The 18,727-nt window shown below is 40.5% G+C and overlaps 2 protein-coding genes across 3 annotated transcripts in view; one reads left to right on the forward strand and one right to left on the reverse strand.

Annotated features, from left to right (window-relative positions):
* The window catches only part of Plxnc1 (plexin C1), a 153,811-nt gene extending 145,964 nt beyond the window's left edge, over nt 1–7,847 (forward strand). Inside the window, exons 27-31 of the mRNA XM_021204886.2 lie at nt 629–792; nt 2,254–2,401; nt 4,009–4,149; nt 4,235–4,309; nt 5,436–7,847. Coding sequence (XP_021060545.1) covers nt 629–792; nt 2,254–2,401; nt 4,009–4,149; nt 4,235–4,309; nt 5,436–5,540 — 633 coding nt within the window. The 3' untranslated portion in view covers nt 5,541–7,847. The remainder of the gene's footprint in view (nt 1–628; nt 793–2,253; nt 2,402–4,008; nt 4,150–4,234; nt 4,310–5,435) is intronic.
* A 542-nt stretch (nt 7,848–8,389) lies between these two features.
* Cep83 (centrosomal protein 83) overlaps nt 8,390–18,727 on the reverse strand; it is a 100,286-nt gene continuing 89,948 nt past the window's right edge. The window contains exons 13-15 of one of the 2 annotated variants that reach the window (XM_029542469.1): nt 12,617–12,720; nt 9,879–10,068; nt 8,390–9,011 (exon numbers count right to left, since the gene is read on the reverse strand). In XM_029542469.1, the coding sequence (XP_029398329.1) occupies nt 8,907–9,011; nt 9,879–10,068; nt 12,617–12,720 (399 nt within the window). In that variant the 3' untranslated portion in view covers nt 8,390–8,906. The remainder of the gene's footprint in view (nt 9,012–9,878; nt 10,069–12,616; nt 12,721–18,727) is intronic. The other variant, XM_021204703.2, reaches the window with a different exon arrangement.

The following is an 18,727-nucleotide window of genomic DNA, read 5'->3' on the forward strand; positions in this document are numbered from 1 at the left end:
TACCAAATCAGGAGCAAATTTTACTGCATCTCTTTTTTGGGGGTTAGTGGAAGTCTCTGGATTTCTGCTCCGCTACTAACCATCACTGTCCCCCGGCCTTGTGGTTACCTTGCTGGGCAGGTTTCCTCAGCAATCTGCTCAGACCTGAGTAGATCTGTGTGCTGGGCAGAGGAGTGCCTGTGCCTCTTGATTCTTCAGTTTTCCCAGAGAGCTCTGCCTTCATACTCGACTGCTTGGGAAGTACATATTTAAACCCCGAGATGGAAATTCAGGCAACAGACAACAGATCTAGCAGTGAAGCACCATCACTTAAGTTTCTCTAGGCTGCACACAGCAAAGACCAAACACCAAGTGGCTTCTTGAGCACACACGCACACACACCTATCTATCACATACACCATCTAAAAACAGTGTTGCGGTCAGCAAGTTTATATACCAGCTCTATACGTGAGCACATTCAGGACCCTTGTTCCACTCATGCTGGCCTCATGTGACAGTTTCACATTTTCCCTCAGCTGACTTTGCTCTGCTTGGTATATCTAGCCCTTTCTTGGAACTTGGAGCTGGCTTTTCCATTAGTTTTTCAAGACTACTCCTGTGTATCTCAGCCTCCCATTCTGTCTTCCAGGTGGCAATTCACTCTGTGCTTGAGAAACTCTTCCGAAGCATTTGGAGTTTGCCCAATAGCAGGGCCCCATTTGCTATAAAATACTTCTTTGACTTTTTGGATGCCCAAGCTGAAAGCAAAAAAATCACAGACCCTGATGTTGTACACATCTGGAAAACAAACAGGTGGGAATGTAGGTGATTACTGGCTGTTTTCAAGAACCTAGAGCAGAATATTATATACATAATTACTGTACCAGAATCTCAGGGTTTGAATTCTTTTCTAGATGATAAAGTAACAAAATTGTTATCTTTTAATGCATGAAAGGGGACTTGTCTAAAATGTTAGATTAGTGAGGAATAAGAAATTAAGTGTTTTATGGTTTAACCTATTACTTTTACTAGACTGTTACTGTGCCTACATAATTACTTTATAATTTTCAAGTTGTGTGTTTACTGGGATTCTACATGGTTCATGCTCTTGTCATTTGTGGTAGTAGATAGCGTTATTTCTCATTTACCTGAAGAAGCAGGATGTCCACACTTATGCTAATATCCCCTCAGAAGACTGCTACGGCTTACTGCCTCTATTTGAAAGGCTGTGCACCTCAGCTGAGGAAGACCCAGACATGGCACAATAGTAGGTCTCATGCAAGCTCAAAGCCCTCTAAATGCCAGTAAGCAGTAAAGGAGAAGTTCAGCGCTTAGTCAGTCCTGCCCTTTAATCCGGGTTTATATGCTTTGCTCTGGCTCACTCCTGTCCTCAGTGCCGACCTCATATGCCCAGGCCCGACAACCCCTACACCAGCATGGGTACTAACCACCAGCCACAACAGACTGAGCCACTGCCAATTCCAGCACCCATGTGGTGGCGGCCGTAAGCTAGGCCAAATTTGGAACAGAGATATAGAACTTGAATGAGTCTCAAGTTCATATTCCAATATTTATTTAATTGCCTACACTGTGCCATATTGCTGTGGTTTAGGAAACACTTCAAGTTTGTCCTCCAAGTATGCATTCTAGTAGGTAGAGAGACAGGGTGCATTTGCTGATGTGCCCCAGAAGGTGATGTGTGCAATGGAGAATATTAAAGAGGGTCAGAGGATCAGATCAGAGTGTCCAAAGATAGACCACACTGCACTGCCCTGAGATGTGATCGTGGTGACATGAATTGAAGACAGTGGAGACAAAATGAGCTCAGTTAAAAGTGGCAGGAGAGGAGACCCCGACAGGACACATAGTTCCAGAGAGAAGTGAGTGTTAAGATCTCTTACAAGGATCAAGATCTGGGGACAAATAATCCAGGCAAGATGTCAGTGGCTTAGACCAGAGTGCCACACTGAGAGGGGCTCAAAGGGATCGGGCAGAACAGGTTTGAGTGAAAAGTTCTTGTTGGTGACATCATCTCATAGAACCCAGATATGGAATTCTTGTTCAGGGCCACTTTGGGACTTTCTAGCCTGCCCGTCACTGGTGGGTCAGCCCTTTTGGGGTCTGAGTGATGTTGCCACCTGCTGCTTATTAGTTTGGCTAAGCAGGTTTATATACTTTGGTAACAAGGTCATACACACTCATTTACAAACTGTTGAGCAGACCACTGGCTGTGTTAAGTCCTGCCTGAGAAGAGATTGTTTTCCCTTCAAACAGCCTCCCTCTTCGATTCTGGGTAAACATCCTGAAGAACCCTCAGTTTGTCTTTGACATTAAGAAGACTCCACACATAGACAGCTGTTTGTCAGTGATTGCCCAAGCATTCATGGATGCCTTTTCTCTCACAGAACAGCAACTGGGGAAGGTAAGGCCCAGCTTTGCTTTCTGATAAGTATCCCTGAAGTCACCTCCCGAGACTGAGGTTTCATAGGGACCCCAGGTGCCGCAACCCTCCTCGGAACTGCCAACGCTTACCATCTTCCTACAGAAGCCTGCCTCCACTTCGCTCTAAAACCTCCTGTCCCTCTTATTCCTGTCTTCCTTCCCTCCCTCCAGGACAGTAACCGCCTCCTAACCCACACCCATGGCCCTGCTCCCCCCCCCCCCGGCCACTAAACTCTTCCTCTTTACCATCTTAGTGCATTTCTTCCTACAAATGGCATCTTTGCTGTGCTACAGAGCCTTCCTGACTGGCCTCAGTCCTGTTAGTGGACTCCTCCTCCATCTGCCAGAGTTTGGTTCCACAAACATAATTTCTTGATGTGTAAGAAGAACTGCAGGAGACTTTGATCTGTTTGGTTGTGTCTATGAACTTCCCCAGTGCGTCTCCTATACCATACTGAAAACATAATGTGTTTGTTCACAGTAAAAGGAGCTTTTAAACCCCTCACTTCCTAGGTCTAGTTAATCCTTCCGGGACTATGCTTCCCATTTGATAGATGAGTCTGAGGTCCAGAGGGTCACAGGTCCTGTTATCATACAGTGGTTTAACTGTGAGCTCTCCTCTGTCCAGCTGAGTAGTCCTTACCCTTCCTGCAGTCCGTTAGTGATTCTTCACATCACTCTCAGGCAGTGTGAATTCCTCTTCCCAAGAGTGTAAGCTTCTCAAAGGCAGACAGCAGTCACTGTCATCTTTGTACATTTGATGTCTGCCAGTGATACTTGGATAAGTAAATGCTAATTGAATGGATGGTCATGCAACTTGCAGGATCCACTTAAAACCAGCCATGTACCTCTCAGGAATATAGTACAGGCAGCCTTCAGACCAATTCTCCAAGCCACTGATTCAGTCACTAGACTCTTGTAAAACACACTGGGACATTAGTCTAATCATTAATTCAACTATCTTCATGGACATTTTAGAAACATTTGTCAACAATGATTTCATCTTCATTTAGTTGCTTACATATTCCTACTACTATACTTACATAACACCATGCAAATTGCCAGGGAATACTTGGGAAATCAGACATCAGAGTTACCAGTACTGGTGACATGTGCTTCCTGCACAAACTGGAAGATCTTTAGAATCTAATGAAATGAAGGGACAAGCTAGAAAATCTGCCACTGCCAATTACTTACCAGTTTTACAGTTATATAAAGGGCTCAATCAGTTCTACAATCAAGTCTTTTAGAAATGCCAAAATTCACTGGTGGGTGAGGGGGAGAGCAACGTTTTAATTCAGGCTTTTTAACGGCCATTAGTAATGAACTGTGATTGAAATAAGTTCCATTGTTACCGTAACTCAAAATCATGCAAAAATAATAATTTTAGTTCTTTTATGAGAGGAAGGCTGAATATATTAGCATTTAATCTGCCTGAAAATAACAGTGACTCACCAGAACTATCTAGATGGCAGGCAGTCACTCAGTCAACATTCACCGAGGCCTCCTGGGTGGAGCTCAGTCACACTGAACCATTGTACATCCCCCCAAGACTTTATGCTTCTTGTGGCTGTTGCTGTTTTTCAGGAAGCACCAACCAACAAACTTCTCTATGCCAAGGATATACCAACCTACAAAGAGGAAGTGAAGTCTTACTACAAAGCAATCAGGGATTTGCCTCCATTGTCATCTTTAGAAATGGAAGAATTCTTAACTCAGGAATCTAAGGTACTACCACGAAGCACAAATAATCCTGTACATTTGTTACTTCAAAACAGTCATTTCAGAGTCTCTCAACAAGCCTTTCTTTCAGAAACATGAAAATGAATTTAATGAAGAAGTGGCCTTGACAGAAATCTACAAATACATCGTAAAGTATTTTGATGAGGTAAGTTGTTTTCTTTTTTAAATTTATCACCTGTTTAAGCCACGAGCCCACCACAAAGGCTTGGGTATAGCCTTTCATCCCAAATAGGCAGAAAGGGAGGTCCCGAGTAAGAGTACACATGGCTACCCCTCTTGTAGTCAGTCATGCTGCCCATCTTTGGAGCCTGAATTTACATTTGAGTCCATGGGGCCTAAAGCCACAACAACTCAAGTAAACTCTGATTAGTAAACTATGGTCCTTGTTAAATGGGACCAGTTCATGTTTGATTGTGGTCTGCTAAAAGTGAAAGCTAAGCCTGTTACATCACCTAGATTCTGTTTTCCATGGTTATGAGATCATGATATACTACTCCTAACTTAAGCAAATACCAATTCACACTGTTCTCAGGCTTTTTACAACTACCATTCGCCTTTATGATTAATTCTCCTTAATCTGGATTCCTTGTTTCCAAATATATGTTAATTCCCCCTTCCCTGATTCCCCCCTACTCAGTCATGCTGGGACAGGCTATCCATGTCAATGGTGAGAATAGCTCACCAATTCCATTTGCTACTTGAAGATCAAGTGAAGAGCTAAGGTAGGGTAGAGGCAATGAGTCCCTTAAACATGATAAGCATCTCTCCCTCTCCAGGGGCCAGGGGCAAGAAGGGAAGCATTCCAGAGGGGAGGGAGGGGAGGGAGGGAAGGGGAGGGAGGGAGAGAGATGGAAGGATTCATCTCCGATCAGGATGCCCTTGCCTGCCTGCTGCATTTGAGGAATACTTGCCTGCATGCTGGCTGCCCAGGGATGCTTGCTGTGCTTGGAATGGCTGTGACGTAATGCATAAAAAGAGGGCCTTGGAAGTCTGGCCCCATATTTGTAAGCAAATAGATGATATTTCTTGCGGGCTTCTATTTCAAGCCCAAGTGTTGTTGATCCTGTGATAATGACTTAGCAAAACAACTTGCAAAGTGAGTATGGAAATGATGGAAGGAACTGCTGGCATCTGTTTCATACAGATTTTTACCACTCACAGCATCAGGAATGCAAAAAAGAAAAGAGAGAGAGAAAGAGCAAGCCCACCAGAATTGTGAATTGTACTGCTAAAACTCTAATATGTAAAATAACTGTTCTAATTGTCAACAGATTCTAAATAAACTAGAAAGAGAACGAGGGCTGGAAGAAGCTCAGAAACAACTCTTGCATGTAAAAGTCTTATTTGATGAAAAGAAGAAATGCAAGTGGATGTAAGCACCCTGGGGCCTGGCTTTATTTGACAAAGTTCTTCAGACAGCTTGGGAGCAAACTGGCTGCTTGAGCTACTCTTTGTCGTTAATTTCTTAAGTTTGCACATGGGTTCCACTTCGAGCACTGTCCTTTAAGACACCAAGGCACATGCACAGCTTTTAGAAAGCGTTATCAACCACTGTGCCTGTGGGTATGTCGTGGGAACCTTTCTGTAAATAGAGCTGAAGTGGTTGTTGCAAACAGCCTCCTTGTTTACAGAGAATACAGGGCCAGTAAGCAAGTGTCAGTATTGTAACTACAGTCTCCACTTAAGCACAAGGATATCTAAGTGGTTTTGTTGGAAAACTACAGCTATGTAGCACTTGTGACTACACTGTACTTCTGCAGAAGAAAGGGGATACTAACAAAGCTCAGAGCGTGGAAGGAGTCATTTGGAAATCCGGAGGGGATGTTAGGGCAACCCTGAGGGTCTGCAGCATTCCTCCTCTTTCCCCGTAGTTCTTGGAAAGGCTGAAGGCAGAATTTGGTAGTGTGTACACTTAGCATTCGTGAGTGTGTGTGTTTAAACCAAAAACTAACAGTGTTGCAACATTGTTGAAAGGGCTCGTGTTTTTCAGTGGTTGCCAGCTGGGCTCCTCAGCCCACCTCCATCTCATCAACACAGCTCTAAAGCAAGGAGAGTGGGTGGGTCTCACTGAAATGCAACAGCAGTTTTCCCAGAAGCTGTCCTACAGTGTGTCTCCTTTTTATCTTCTCATGTATCTGGTAGTGGACATGTTGGGTATTGTAAGAAAAAGAGTTCATGACTTTACTTCTGTTTGATCAGAACTGTCTGTGGATGTGTAAGTCACTCCTGTAATCTTACATTTCTATGCTAGTGTCTCCTTGCTTTAGATTTCTGGTGAACCCTGTGGTTATAAATACTTGTGTGTGATTAAAATAAAAGATACATTTTACATTTCATCAAATTGTTGTTCACATTGGAGTATTATATATAAATATATATATTTGAGGCCCAAGGCCTGGAAAATATTAGTACAACTTGGTATCTTAGTCTTACTATGTACTTTTTGAAAGTATTCCTTACAGGAGAAAAGATTTAAAATACTCATTTTATTCGTGCCTCTTTTTTTTTTTTTTCAAAGAATTTCCTATCTTATACTGTAGTCTTTTTTATTGCTGGTTTTTTTATTTCCAAATTTTTGCTGCTCATGACCAATTTTAATACCACTGTGTCTCCCTTCTATTAAACAGAAGTAAAAAGTGCCATCTGCCGGCCCTCTCACTTACCTTGTGGCAGGCACCCTACCCTTGGGGTTCCAAACCCCCAGTAGGAAGGACTTTTCTTTCAATCAGCAAATCAAACCTTGAGCACACATTCCTCAAAACCATTTAGCAGCACTGCCTGGCCCCTAGAATGCAATGTGAATGGTCTTGGTAAATGCAGTCCTTTTTGCTCCTTACTATCCGACAACTCAACAGTGCAGTGGCTGCCCCGACAGACGCCCTCCCAATCCTGTTTCTCGTGTCCAATGGACACATCTCAAAACTACTACCAAATAGTTTATTTCTAACTAGAAAGGTGAGAGGTCTGGTCCCCATTTAAAGCTGCTACTGTCTTCGAAGAGGTGAAGGCATCCCTAAGAGAAAAGTGGGAGGAGACTTGAGAGCCAAGGGTGGGAGAATTGCCCAACAAGCCTTTCCTTCTCTGGGGCACAGAAGCTCAAAGGCTGAGCCGCAGCTTAGCTAGGTATGACAGATGCTACACGAGGGCGTCCCTGCCCAGCTCTCTGACATGAGTCCTGTGTGAGCCTTACCGTCTCTTCCAGGAGATAGGAACTTTGGGCAAGTCACTTACCTCTTTGTGCCTCAATTTCTGTATACTATTTCTAACCTACCTCACTGAGGTGGTGTGAAGATTCACTAATGTATGTAGTGTGTTTGTCAACCCTCCAGTGGAAAGCACTATCTAGATCACACTTTGGATCCCATTAGCCAAATGCACAGAATGTCCAAATTAGATGTGTGCTGGAGACAATCAGTCACTGGGCCTCTACTCAACAACTAAGAAGCAAATGACAAACCGTATCTAGTTTCAAGTTTCTTTGCATATTTTTGGTGCAAAACAATTAATTTATAAACTTTTTTTTCTAACACTAGCGTCTAAAGCAGCACTTAAAAATTACTTCTGTTACCTTTTCTGTATTAGGATTTAAAGTCTATTTCTTACTGTATACCTGACTGAAGTTGTTCTTGGAGATGAATGTTTTAAATGTCTATATCCAAAAATAAACATTTTGATGTAACAAATGTGGACTGTTTGTCTTTTCAAGTTTTAATAGGTTTCTTAGCCTAAATTACTTTCCAGGAACAAGATGTCACAGTACACTGCACATAAATAAGCAGCTCCACTCAGTAAACCCAGCTCCTTGCTAAATGGCACCAAGAGCTGCTCACTTACATTCCTGTCTTCAGTGAGCAACCTGACTTTTGGCTGCTGAGACTTCTATACAATGACAAATCCACATAAGTTTGAGCTTTGGTTTGCTGACATGAAATTATTCCAGTGGAATCCCTCTAACACACGTTACATAAAGAAGCTTCCAACGATGCACAATGAAAACAGAAGGACATAAAACAATTATTTGATCCTAACCGAACAGTGAGAAACCAAACAGTGAGAAACTAAACTAAATGTCAGCAATACTTCAATACCTCACTGCTTCAAGTAAGACTAACAACTCTTTACAGCCACAGGACTTCATTTTCTAAAACTCACCAAAGCCAAAGAAGTGATACCATCTCAACTGTTTAGTATATACTCTATGATCAGGAAAATTAAACACAAACAGCAGAGATACAAAAATATTTATTAAGTTATTCAATAAATTAAGTGCACAGCTTTTATAAAAGGTAAAGATTACTAAAATAAACATATTTAGAAACTTTTAAGTGGTTTTTATACTTTTAAATGATCATCTTTTCCAAAACTTTTATATATAATAAAGGACATGTTTATTGATTTTTGTCATTACCAAGGAGGCATCTCAAAGATAAGGAAAAGGGACTTCAGGGTGGATATATTTCAAGCAAAATGCCAGAAAATATCAAAACAAAAATTAATTTGAAAACTTGATTTTTTAACTAATTAATTCCTTTTATTTTTGCATTGTCAAAAGACTGTCAATGCATGTTCTAAATATATGAATACTTTATTTTCTTAGTATAATTCTAAAATCTTGGAGCCCATGCAGTGTAGTGCGCAGCTAGTACCTTTTCTTGAGGCAGCTCATGGATTTTGGCAAACAAGAAGGCGGCGTCTCAGTGTCAGACTCTTATTGAGTCACTGGCTCTGACTTTCTTCAGGCATCACTCTCCAGGAGACCCAAGCTCCTCCAGTTGTTTTTTTTGTGTAGTCTCCAGTTCTTCCAGTCTTTTGCGAAGGAGAGAGAGCTCTCTTTGATGTTGTTCCTCCTTAAAAATGACACATTAACAGAAACCTAGAAAAACTAGGAATGTCCCTGCCTCTCTTACATAGGCCTCCAACAGTGTGGCACAGACATGACCCAGGTTAGCAATCTAAAAACTAGTCTCCCTTCTCTCCTGCCTCAGACTGTACTCTTAAGTAAAACTCAGTCTGTTCCTCCCTAGGAGTAAAAGTCGCCAGGCAGCAAGTCGGACAATGCTACTGCCAGGGCATGAGTACACAGAGGTGGCAGCTTGCAAACAAGACTGGAATGTCACTGTAATATTCTAAATGCTGCACCTGGTCTGCTCTACAACTCAATCCAATGACTATAGTCTCATGTCAACACTGTAGTGTCTCATGGCTTAGGCAGTCCATGTTCTGAATGCCATCCAGTCAAAGCTCTGGGGCCAATAAAGACATAGCCTAGGCTCTGGATTCAGATAGCTTAGGGTTAAAAAGAGCTTAACGGTCATTTATTCAGCTAGGGTCTTAGTGGCATCATCACACTGCTCTCAATTTCTTCATCTATGGATTAGAAAGAAAAATGGTGCTTTCTCTCAAAACATTTTTTCACTAGTATTAAACAAAAATTTATATAGATATGCAGTGTGTTGCATTAGTAAGTTCTTGAGAGTTGTATAGAATTAAGCTACAAAACTAAGCTACTCAGAGACTCACTAATTATGCTGTCTATAGTCAAATATCAAAATGTCTTTTGAGAGCCATCACTATGACAGAGTAAATCTAAGTCTACTCAGAAAATATATACAGCCAAGTTAAAACTAACTAACTTCAAATGAATTTTAACTCTCTAAACTGGTAAAACAAAACTACCTACAGAAATGTTTGTCTCTTTTAAGAACTGTTCATACCTGCAGATGAGGGGGAAAGGAGAGCTCCACCCCAGGAACTGAAGCTGAGGACTGGAAGTTAGCAGGACTGATCGACGCTGCTGGAGGCATATTAGGAACCAAAATTAGACTTCGAAATTCATTATGTCTTCTCTGTATATCCTTTAGTCGTTTTTGAAGCCTTGTATAATCTTCAAATGGAACATTTTGTCTTAAAAAGAAAAAAGCATTTCTGTTCTTTAGTAGTTATACCCTAATGAAGACCAGAATATAATTTTTAGGTGGGAGAAAGATTCCTAAACGGTAACTCCACTAACTGAAAACGTTATCTAAAGGATCAACAGAAATGACCTTTGTCCCCTCCCACACCAGTGTGGCTGGAGCTGATGTGGGTTCCCTCTGGAGCTCAGGGTGGCTTGACAGCTCAAGTGGGGGTTATCAGGTGTTCAACCACACCCAGCGACTATGTATGTTTTTGGTTTTCTGTTCTTTGTTTTTAAGAGTCTCACTAGCCCCTACTGGCCTGGAACTCTCTGTTTCGACTAGGTGCACCTCGATCTCACAACGCTCTACTTGTCTCAGCCAATCGCTTGTCTTGGCCTCCACAGTACTGGGACTAAAGGCATGTGCCACCACGATTGACCCTATATATTAACACTAGGTAATTATTAGCACTGCAAGCTACCAACTCATTATAGTTTTGTCAATTAATCAAAGATTAAAAATACCTTGGGAAAAACTTCAGTACTTTTCTTTTCTTTTTTTTTAAATTTATTTATTTATTATATGTAAGTACACTGCAGCTGTCTTCAGACACTCCAGAAGAGGGAGTCAGATCTTGTTACGGATGGTTATGAGCCACCATGTGGTTGCTGGGATTTGAACTCCAGACCTTCGGAAGAGCAGTCGGGTGCTCTTACCCACTGAGCCATCTCACCAGCCCAGTACTTTTCATTTCTACTCTCCTATGAATGCTGAAAGTAAAAAAGGATTCTTGACTACAAAAACTTAAAAGTTGAATTAAGCCTTATGAAATTCCTTTTTTACATGAAATATAGTCAAATTTAAAAATCATCAGTTTTTATATTTGAATTTACCCAGTTTTGAGTGTAAATGGATACTGATCAATAAAATATAGTATTTGGCCTCTGGCACTCTAGTAACTCTTAAAACTCCTGCAATGAGGTAACTCCTCACCAGGGACCCGACAGAGCTTTATAAAGAAGGCGCAGGTCATCAGGAAGAGTAAGATATGATTATAGGATTACAACTTTCAGTCCAGCACACTGCAGGCCGAACTGATCATCAGTGACAAATGCTATAATCAACCTATAGAATAAGGGTGCCATAAAACCCAAAAGGAAGGGGAGGCTAGGGGAGAGAGACTGCGAACATGAGGGCCTGAACCAGGACCACAGTACTCATGTCAAACAGTCCAGCAGAAGCAGAAGCCGTGAGCCCCAGGTTCAATGGGGCTCTCTTAAAAACTAAGGTGGAGAGTGACTTACAGAGACATCTTACATTTATCTCTCCACCCTCTCTTTCATTTATATTCATACATATATACATATTCACGAGGAGGAAAAAAACAAGATTTAGGGAACTCTAGGCTTGCTAAATACATGGGGGCATAGAAAGTGGTATTCAGGGCATGAGTACCCCTCATCCACACCTTTTTCTTTACATCTATCCAAATGGCTGCTCATCTGTGACCTTCACTGAGTCTAAGGTATTCTCCTCAGTTTTGTGAGCAACTCTTAACAAATTTATAGATCTGAAGCAGAGTCACTGGAACCCCAGTTTATAGCCTGTGAATGAGAGGTCCAGGTCATGACGTGGCTTTATGACTGCCATCTGAAGTGGAAGCAGTCTCGTAGGATTGAGCCCTCATCCTGTGTCAGTATCTGAACTGAATTATAGGACACCTGGACAGTGTCCATTAGAGAAATTTTGTCCTAGAACACAGTAGAAAACATTGCTGCCCAATAGGCAACTTCCATGTCAGAAAAGTCCAATTCTTCACTAACTATCTAAGACTAACATTAGTTAACAGTTGGAAAAGATTTCATCACCTTAAATCAAATGGTTCGTCAATGTTACTATCAGCAACCTAACTAAATCAATCTTCTTAGCTCTAGGAACACTAATGGCGGTGACCACTAGCTGACACTAAAGTTCCTAACTAGGCCACTGCTATAACTTTGCTGCCTTAACAAGAACTCATACCACCGCTAATCACAAAACTGTACTGAAGCCAGTGAGTGTCCGTTTTTAATATCACACAACACCACAAATACCTTATATGTGATAGAGACTTTGGCTTGAACATTAAGGTAGACAGACGAGTAAAAAAGAAACCTTGTAAATGTTAATGTTAAACCTGTACACAGCAGGCTGAGCTCACACTCACAGATGTCTACTTGTCTCTTCCTGCAGAGTGCTGGCCCTGAGTACACGTTTAAATAAGTCCAGTGAGCTCAGAAACAAAGTGCAGGAGATGGAGAGGTGGCTCAGCAGCAAAGGGCACCGACTACTTTACCAAAGGACCAGTGCTCATTGCCCAGCGCCCACACGGTAGCTCACAGCCACAGGGGACCTCACACCCCTCCCTGACTACTGCAGGTACCTGCCATCATGTGGTACACAGAAACTCACGTAGGCACAGAGACATACATCCACAGTGGATAAATAAAAACACAGTAAACAGAAACAAAGTGCTACACAGCAATAGGGGCACATATATACACACAACACATTACCTATTTAGCACCTGGTTTTCCATTTCTAGTTCTTCTTTCTTTGCCTCCAAGACTTCCACTTTCTCCTGCAGTCTCTTCAATTTGTTCTCATGAAGAGATTTTCTCTAAAAACAACAACAAAAAAGATTAGTATGAAAAAGTACACTGATACATAATTTCCTAGTTGAAAAAAAGATGGTGGATACTTAAGGCATTTTTTAAAATTTAGAGATTAACATTTTCAGTAAATACCAGGGACAGAGATTAGTATACGGTTTGTACTGAAACTGCAAAGCCAAGAAACGCAGATTAACCTCACCTCCTCAGTGTAACAGACAGTATCATTATGAATGCCTACCAGAAAACTAGCACCAATAACCAACTCATTGCAGCAAGCTAAAGAAAATCGAGGAAGGCAGACTTTACGGAGTACGTCTGCCATCTGCAAAGGAAAGAACAAGCTCTTCATAGTCTGGTGACACACAGAGAACCTGGGACACAACTTAAAATTAAAAACCTGGTTGCAACCAATAAATTCCTACCAAAGTACAAAGGGAACGGATGGAAATGCTAAGATAAAATATAAGCCTATCTTAGTTTAAAAGTATGCCTTTCTAATCATTAAGAGAAAAAAATTAACTGTATAATACATAAAGAAAAAAATTGTAAAAGTGAATGCTGTATGACTTTTTTTAAATTAATGGGAACGTCAAAGTATATAAAAGGACTACATGAACTAAGGCATTTCTTTCAGTTCTTATAAACAAGTTTTAAAAATAGAAAGATACCCATCATGTTGGGACTAATTTAGCAGCTGCAGACCCCTTAAATGTGTTTATGACTGTTTACTGATGCATAGCAAGCTTATAAAGCACAAAGACTGTAAATGCAAAGCTCAATGAAAACGTACAAAGTAAGTGCAGGTCAAAAACATTGCCAGGACAGCGTCCATAACACTCCTTCTTGCCAGGACCCCCAGCATTTGAAAAGGTAACCAACTAATGCATTTCCAAAGCTACAGTTCTGCCACCATTTGAATCTCATTTCATGAATTGAAAAATAAGAGTACATCCTTTTGCAGATGACATTTTCTTTCACTCAACATGCTTACAATTTCTCATGTTATTTCCTCATTCACTGCCACATGCTGTTCTTCACTTCTGACTACTACGTTTATGACATTCACCCAGTCCACTGATAGGGGTCACATAGGTACTTCTACTTGTGACAGAACCAGAGGTTCACAGTGGTGTTCCAGCAGTACTCCATTGTGGGCATTACTTGCCTTTAACATCAAATGGCATGCCCAAAGGCCTCCAAGTGCTCCTCTTGGGATCTGGTCCCTGGCCAAGTTACCACTCTTCTTCCTTGATGACTATACCCATTTACCTGTGACCTGAGGAACATGGAGTCCATTCATCTATCAATCTCACCTGTATAAAAGAAACTATATAACGTATAGCCTTTCCAACACTTTCTTCTAAGCATTTTATCTATGTATAGAAGCAATGCTATTGAACATTACAGTGGTATAATTTGCTATTGTTATACTGTCATCCAGGGTACAAATGTACTATATTTTAACTATATTCCTATTGATAAAAATTTCAATTGCTTCCAGTTTGAAATTCCAGCATTAGCAAAATTTTTTGAACACACCTTTGGTAAATATTCTCAATCTGCCACTTTTTAAAAATGGTTCTACCAATTACACAACCACCAGTTTGACAGAATTCAGGCTGGTCTACAACCTTGCCAATATGCATTATAGTCAGTCACTTACATTCTAGCCATTCTAGTGGAATATATTAGAATCTTATTGAAAACGTTGGTAATTTTCCTGATCCTTATCTAAAGACGTTAAATATATTACCCTATCAGCCATCTGTATTTTTTAGGGACATTGTGTGTACATATGTTAGTGCTTGGTCTAGTTTTGCTCAATAGAAAAAGAAAAAAAATTTTTTGAGTAATCTGATTCTTATGGATTGGAAGGAGTTCTTTAAATATACAGGTTATGAACCCTTTTGTAGCTGAATGCATTAGATTCATGTCTCTTGGGGAATTTTCTTTTTTAATTTTTATGTGCATGTGTGCTTTGACTGCATGTGTATTTGTGCACCATGTATATGACTGATAGGCTGACAGAAGCCAGAAGAGGGTGTGGTATTCCTTAGGACTGTCATGTGGGTGCTGGAGATGGAACCTAGGCCCTCTCACTGAAAAAGCACCCGGTACTCTTTTAACAAGGGAGTAATCTCTCTCCAGCCTCTATCATGGAATTTTCTCTTTAAAATAAACAAACAAACAAAATTACACACATACTTTCAAGAAAAGGCTCTTTATTTTTAGGAAAATTTACTTTTATTTTCAAACTGTCACTATCTTCTATAGTTAGTACTTTCTATGCCCTATTTAAGAAATATTTATTTATCGAACCTCCTCTGGTTTTCTCCCAAGGTCTTTGTTTGCTTATTTGTTTAAATGCTGGCTGTTTGCTTCCACCTTTCACGAGTGCATATGTGAGTCCTTTTCCACCCTTGCAGTGCTGAGGAAAGCCTCCCTGAAGAGTCTTCTCTACTGAGATGCAGCTGTGGACACCTTTGTACCAAGCTCTTGCTTGCTTCACTTTTCAAGATTGGTTATTCTATTCCTTCCAAAACTGTGTAAGCTCTACAGTTTATTTTTTATTTTTACAAAGAAACATCCAAAGATTTTGATTATATTTAGTTGTAGATCTACTTGGGAAGAACTAGCTAAAAAAATGAATTTCCTAAAGCACAAGCATGATGTAGTTCCCCTTTTTAATCATTCTTTTTTTTTCTTTTTTACTATTTTCTTTATTAACATTTCAAATGTTATCCCCTTTCCTAGTTTCCCCTCCAAAAACACCCTATCCTCTCCCCTCTCCCCTTGCTCCCCAACCCACCCACTCCCTCTTCCTAGCCCAGGGATTCCCTTATATTGGGGCATAGAACCTTAACAGGACCAAGGACCTCTCCTCCCACTGATGACCGACTAGGCCATCCTCTGCTACATATGCAGCTAGAGCCACAAGTCCCTCCGTGTGTTTTCTTTGATTGGTCTTTTATCATTCTTTAAATTTTTCTGAGCAGTTTCTAGTTTTAAATATTGATGTTTTATATATCTACTATTAGAGTCATTCCTATATACTTAAAATTGAATGCTATTTTAAATGATATTTAAATATTTTACTTTCCAATTGTGCATAATAAAGATAACTGGTTTGCTGCTTGACTTTTTAGCCATCAACTTAAAAATTTTACCAATTTTAGGGTAGGTGTGGTGGCACATTTTTAATTCCAGCACTTAGGAGGCAGAGGCAAGTAGATTTCTGTGAGTGAGAGAACAACCAGGGATACAGGGCAAGACTGTCTAAAAAAATAAATCAAGTTAATAAATACCCCATAGCTATTTTTAATACTGCTACATTTGTTTATATTTCATGCATAATGATGCAATTCATGAGTGACAGTCTTCTCTACAACCATCATATCCATTTTTTTTTCTTGCTCCATTAAATTAGCTAGAACCTCCAAAAAAAAAAAAAAACAGAGCCGGGTGTGGTGGTGCACGCCTTTAATCCCAGCACTTGGGAGGCAGAGGCAGGTGGATTTCTGAGTTCGAGGCCAGCCTGGTCTACAGAGTGAGTTCCAGGATAGCCAGGGCTACACAGAGAAACCCTGTCTCAAAAAACCAAAAACCAAAACAAAACAAAAAAAGTTCATAGAAGAATTTGGCTTGTTCCTGAGCTTACATGAAGGAAATAAACATTTAATATTTAATCAGTAAGTGTGTTAGCTAGAGGATTTTGTAGTAACCGATGACCAAATTGAAAATCCTCCCTACTACAAATTTGGTAATAGCTTCTAGTCTGAAAGGATTTCTGGTTTCTTCAGCAGTTCTCTACGTCCGTTAAGATGGACATCACAGTTTGCCTTCTTTGTTGCTTGACCACTCAGCTATACTGGCCAGTTTTGCATGATAACCCATCTTTAGTCTTAAAATGAACTTTACTTACATGCTATGCTCAAGACACATTATTTTAATATATAACATTCTTTGCTAATATTTCCAATTTTGTACTGTTTAAATGATGTTAATTTCTCTTTGACTGTAGTAGATGTGAATCTCATAAACTACATGAAGATGCTCTACTTTTCTATTACCTGGGAAAATTAAAACTAATATTATTTCTTCCTTAATTATTTAGAAGGATTTACAGAGAAGCCAAGGAGGAATTTTCTTTGTGGGAGGCTTTAATTAAAGATCCCATTTCTCTCTCCTTAAGACTCCTCAGGTTTCCTAATTCCTCTCCTACCTGCTTCATTAAGATGCTTTTCAAGGAATGTATTCCTTTCATTTAAATATGTAAGCAGCACAGTTATTTTTATATTCTTTTTTATTTTACTATCTATACAATATGTAGTAGTAACTACTTTTCCATCAGTGATAAACATTTCTGTTTGTCTAATTGATCCTTTGAGGTCTCTGAGAATTACCAATCTTTTTAGAATCTGTACCCGAGGCTGCTTGGATCCCTTCTGGGGCTTGTTTATATTGTTCTCTCTCTCTCTCTCTCTCTCTCTCTCTCTCTCTCTCTCTCTCTCTCTCTCTCTCTCTCTCTCCCTCTCTGATGTTATTTTCTTATGCATTCCTCCTCTTGCGGTTTTTTGCATTTATTTACTTGTGTGAGGAAGGTATGAGTGTCACAGCACACATGGGGCAGTTGGAGGACAACCATGTGTGGTTTTTCCAGGGACTAAGCTCGGGTTGTCAGGTGCAGCAGCAGGCACTTTACCCACTGAACCATCTCACCAGCCCTGTTACTGTTATTTCCGTTAACTATTTCTTACAGCACTTTAAACTTACAAGACAACTGAACCAGTGAGCAGTCTCTCCAGCTGCCTCATCCTCTCAGCTGCCATTATAACAGCATACACTGCTAGGGTGCATGCATCTTAACTGATTAGCCAACATGAGTGCATTACTGTGCCTAACGTGTATGCTGCACTAGGACTCATTCTTGTTTCCACAGGTCTGCACCCAATGTAAGTCACATGTTCTGCTCTTAGAGCTCTCCTTAGTGCTCTCCCTTGCAGTCTTCAGCTGTCTTCAAACCTAGCAAGCAGTGACGTCTCATTCGCTCCATAGTTCAGCATTACTAAGTTCCACTTAGACTCCTATCTATCAGCAAGACAAGCACACTTTCTGTGGCTTCGTGTGGGTTGTCAACTCACTTCTGACTGTGATAAAAACTGTATAACTGTCCCACAGTTTGTGCATTTACCTACTAAAGGATACCTTGACTATTTCAAAGTATTAGCATAAAGCTGCTCTGTGTTTCAATTCTTCATAAAGATGAATGTTCTAAGTTGATTTGAGTAAATCCCTCGGGATGTGATAAACGGGCCACAGATAGGGTAAAGAGTTTATAAAGCTTTGTATAAAACAGACTGACATGTCAGGTGGTGGCACACCCTGCATCCCCACCAGCAGTGAAGGACAGAGTTCCAGAGGCTCTATGTCTCCGCTAGTAATTGGTAGTGTATTAAATTTTGACCTCTCTAGGTGTACAGTGTTATCTCTATCTTGTATTTATATAGACTTGTGCATTAAAGATAAAAATTTGAAGAAATAATTTCCAACCCATGGTTAATGTTTTTTCCCTTAACAGAGTTGCACTTGTTTCTGGTAGGCACCTAGGAACATTAGCCATGTGTCTAACTTTAATTCACTTTTAAGGACTGAGTTCTGAAGCATTGCTTCAATAGTTACAGATTATTTTTTTTTCAGTTTACCCATGTCCAGGAGTCAATCTGTAGATCCCAATGCAAAGCACTAGAGGATTTACCTGAGAACTCCTGTTTTGTAGTACAGCCTGGACTCCAATTATTGCTCAGCAAGCTTGTGAGGCTGTCAAAACCTTTTCAAGTTCTAAGCCTCCAAGGGAAAGCAATGCAAGCGCCCCGTCATCCTCTGGAAACTCCAAGCAAGTCACTGTTTTCACTGGCTAGCTAGCTCCCCGAGACCATCATGGAGATAGTGTAGACTGTTCAGTCACTGGCTAGCTCCCCGAGACCTTCATGGAGATAGTGTAGACTGTTCAGT

Source organism: Mus pahari, chromosome 9, assembly GCF_900095145.1.
Source record: "Mus pahari chromosome 9, PAHARI_EIJ_v1.1, whole genome shotgun sequence".
In the NCBI taxonomy this organism is placed as follows: Eukaryota; Metazoa; Chordata; class Mammalia; order Rodentia; family Muridae; genus Mus; species Mus pahari.